Here is a 4048-nt window from a genome sequence, read left to right as displayed (position 1 = left end):
CAGCGTCTAACAAAGCCGTGTTATTACAAACATACTGCAGCTGCTGAGTTAAACCTGTATGTTTGTGATATGATAAGCAGCAAATATTAAAAACAAGTTGTTGGATGTATTTTAATGAGCACTAAATGGTTTCCCGATCCCACTGAAATCCACAAATGTATTTAAGCTACTGCAAGTTTCTGTCATTTATCATTTTTAATGATTTAATTACTGTATTAATGGAATTTCAGCATTTTTAATTTATATAATGGAACTAGAGGTCTTGCAGGATGTTGTTTGCAGTGCTTCATAACTGACTCTTACACGTATCATGACGTGTCAGATGAAAAGTGACTCTCGTCTGGTTTTACTTCCTCTTTGTTTTCTCTTCAAAGCTGTCGGACTTAAAGACACAGACAGACGGTGAAGCTGCTCAAAGATCTTTCAGCTCAAAATGTCTACAGAAATTCAAAGTGTTGAAGATTTCAGGGTGAAATACAGCAGAGGGTCCCAAGAGGATGGAGGAGTGAGAGAGCAAAGTGAGGTGGAGGTGTTAGATGATGGAGAGCAGCACCCTGACGTTGGCCTACAAGAAGCTGGTAAGCAGGAAATCATCAAAGTGACCAAACCAAAGAAAATGTTGGTGATGAAAGTGTTGTTCAGTGTCTTTCAAAGCTCTGATATCCGACCACTTTAAGACATATTAGTGTTCGTGTCACATGTCCCCAGAATATGTTTCCAGTTTCAGTCCAAACTGGCACACAGATCATTTGTTGCACTGGGCCTGTTTACTCCCAGTTAGGAGCTCCGTTTCTAACCGTCTGACTGTTTCAGTGTCTGTGGCTTCAAGTCAAACTGGTTCAGCTGCTGCTTTCAGGAAGAGGTCTGTGAGTGGCAGAGAGAAGCAGCCAATAGGAGCAGCACAGCTCTTTTAACCTGTTAGTTAATGCAAAGCGTTTAAATCAGTATTTCATAGTTGTTCTGTGGTCCGACAAGGAACAGATGGATATCTAAACAAATTCTTTGTTAAGTCAGCTCTATCAAAATGCAGTATATGTGATTAGGAGAAACACAAACAGATGAAAAAGCTTTTAACTTAAAAGTGTTTAAGTGTAGTTTAAACTGTAGAGTTTAACTGTACTAAAGAACAGAGTAACCAATAGAACTCATTTAACTCATCAGCCCTTAATGTTTCTACAGTTCATGGTTGTTCCTTATTATTGCATTTGTACATCACTCATGTGTGCATATGATAAAGCTAATAACTGTTACATCAGGACTGCTAGGCATCCTGTTCCCATGGAAACATTGTCTTCTGAAGTATTTCAAGAGAAATCAAACACACCTGTCCAACAGCAGCTGAAGCACGCTAAAAAGATATCAGTTTTCTGATTTCTGTTGGTCAAAATATATTTTGCTGCTGACCACAAATGTGTCTAAAATGTAGTCATGTCTCAACATTGCCAGCCACATTAGAAAAACACATTTTGTGATGTGCAAGAACCACTCGATTTAACATTCGTACAAAGGAAATTAACTAAATGTAAAGAAAAATGAATTCCAAAGTGTCTTTCGTGCCTCATCAGTGGACTCTTTGTGTATTTTCTGCACAGATGAACACTTCCAGAAGTACGCTCCAGCTTCAACAAGAAGCTGGCTCAGAGTTTTTGAAGTAAACCTGGGAGTGCTGTATCTTCTGATGCTGGCTGCAATCACGACACGCTGTGAGGACATTTAATTCCAACATGTATTAAAAATTATTATTACAATTTTAATTATTATTATTTACAGTTGACATCTCTACATGAAACTATTTGAAATTTTAGACCTGCTTTTGTCCAGTTCTTATTCTCCTCCTGCAGTGTTTCCTCTGGTAGGATGTGATCTTTTGTTGGGCTTTGAATACATAGTGCAGAAACATATGTAACGTTTATTTGTTTTTAACATCTATTCCTTTGATAAAGTTAGGCTAGGAAAAGCAAAAAAATCATCCACACTGCTTTCTAACGGGACCACACTCTCACAGTCTTCCTTGCTGCAGGGGAGGGGTAGTGCAGTGTGCTCAGGGGGCAGGGAAGGCTGGCCAACACTGCAGCTACCATCATTCTAACCACATCTTCCCTATTTCAGTAGCTTTCAATGGCTCGAACAGAAGAAAAGGATTGGAGTAGCTGACAGGGACAGGAAGAGCGAGCAGGAGAGAGTTTCTCTGACAGTGTCAGAACAAGCAACAGCAGATGGGCGCTGGGGAAGCGTTTTTGATAAAAAACACATTATAAATTAACAAACATCTGGGCTGATTTCTTCCCCACCTACAACACTCAACACGGTGATTCTGTGATTATATCAACAAAGCAGACAGGCAGCAGAATCTGCTGAAGAGTGATACAGGTGCAGTCACACTATGTTAGACAGTGGTGGTCTGTTATCATTATGCTGGCTAGTTAGCTCACTTGAGATAATTAGGGAGCTAACAAGCTAATGTTTGTTTCATTTATTTGAAAGGAAAATGAAAAACTTCCGTCGATGATATTATTTAGTTTTAAATCAGTTTTGTTGCTCTTCTAACTAGATATTTTAGTCACTTTGGACAAAGAGCAGCTGCAGAACAGAAACAATGAACTGAGCAACAACTTCAGCCTTCTGGCTAATCACTCTGGTCAGCTACAGGAAGAGGTCAAGCAGCTCAAAGAAAAGATGGAAGGTAAAACACCTTTGAATCACGATATGAAAATATCTCTGTGAGTCAAGTAAAGGCTGTAACTTTCAGCACTGAGTAGAAACTGTATTTAAAACATGTGTTTGACTTTAAGAGAAGTGTCCCGATCGATGGACAAGATTTGGAAGCAGCTGTTACTTTAAATCCACTGAGGCAAAGCACTGGCAAGAGAGCAGGAGAGCCTGTCAGGATAAAGGAGCTGATCTGGTGATCATAAACAGCAAGAGGAACAGGTGGGTGTGTTTGTTCATGTCTGTGTGATCTTTGATGGAGCTGACAGTCATCTGTTACTTGTGTCTTTGACCTGCTGTCAGTCTGTGACCTGCTTCCTGTCTCCACTCTGATGGATTTCTTCTGATTTCTGCACAATGGAAGAAAAGTTTCATCACAGTTATTCTTCCTTCAGACATGTTCACAAGATGATGTCACTACAACAGAAGTGCTGAATTATGACTGGAGACAATATTTGTGTCTCTTCTCAAACAGGAATTTGTCAGTAAATTTGGAGGAGAGTCCTGGATTGGTCTGGAAGCTAAACAGACATCAGGAGGATATAAATGGGAATGGGTGGACGGATCAGCGCTGACAGAAAGGTGAGACATTAGTTTGTTTCTATTCCAGAGTTATTATTTAGAAGTGAAACATGGATGTTTTGGAAGATAGATCAGCAATACATGAGCTGAGCTATTTTCCAACAGCCCCACAAACTGAATGTAAAGAAAAGCAGAAATCCTCCTTTGAATGAACAGCTGTGCTTGAACTCTCTTCATCTGCAGTCTGTGATGACGTTCAGTTACAACAAGTCAGTTTGAAGGAATCAGGATTGAAAAAAGTTTACTCCAGCTTAATATCATATTTTATTTCTCTGACAGGTTGTGGGCACCAGCACAGCAGAGTACGAGTTATGATTCCTATGGAGTCTGCTGTGATGATAAAGGGAACTTGAAACAGGCAGTTGAACATTATGTTGGTTACAGCTCGAAGACCTTCATCTGTGAGAAATGAGTTTGGTGCTTTGATGTAAATGTTTGAATAATCCAACCAAAGACACCTCACTATGAAATGTCCTGCATGAGCCTCAGACTCAGCTTACAGTCTTTACTTGTTCATTCTGCATCATATATTGATTACATGTGTTATCTAAGGACCTTGGAAAGAAAAGCTTCTGGACTTGTTTAAGTTGCTTGAAGACGTTTCATCTCGTCCACCTTTTGGATGATAGGTGAATAACAAAAAAAAAAAAAAAGGGGGGGGGGGAATGTACAATGAACATAGAGAAGCAAGGCACTGATAACTATAACAATAGTAGCATCAACAATAACAGTAACAAAACTAAACTAAACCGGTCTC

At 39.5% G+C, this 4048-nt stretch overlaps 1 protein-coding gene across 1 annotated transcript; it reads left to right on the top strand.

Moving 5' to 3' along the window:
• Nucleotides 1-322: 322 nt before the first annotated feature.
• LOC121812946 (C-type lectin domain family 12 member A-like) lies at nucleotides 323-3556 on the top strand. Its single transcript, XM_042216218.1, has 5 exons — nucleotides 323-578; nucleotides 1593-1703; nucleotides 2552-2683; nucleotides 2793-2931; nucleotides 3105-3556. Exons 1-5 carry the CDS (start codon nucleotides 434-436, stop codon nucleotides 3142-3144), a joined length of 567 nt encoding a protein of 188 aa, XP_042072152.1. The 5' UTR covers nucleotides 323-433; the 3' UTR covers nucleotides 3145-3556.
• The last annotated feature ends 492 nt before the right edge of the window (nucleotides 3557-4048 follow it).

Source organism: Haplochromis burtoni, unplaced genomic scaffold, assembly GCF_018398535.1.
Source record: "Haplochromis burtoni strain Fernald_Lab_line unplaced genomic scaffold, NCSU_Asbu1 Contig_968, whole genome shotgun sequence".
In the NCBI taxonomy this organism is placed as follows: domain Eukaryota; kingdom Metazoa; phylum Chordata; class Actinopteri; order Cichliformes; family Cichlidae; genus Haplochromis; species Haplochromis burtoni.
The sequence above is the reverse complement of the archived record's forward strand: the minus strand, read 5'-3'. Positions and strand labels throughout refer to the sequence as shown.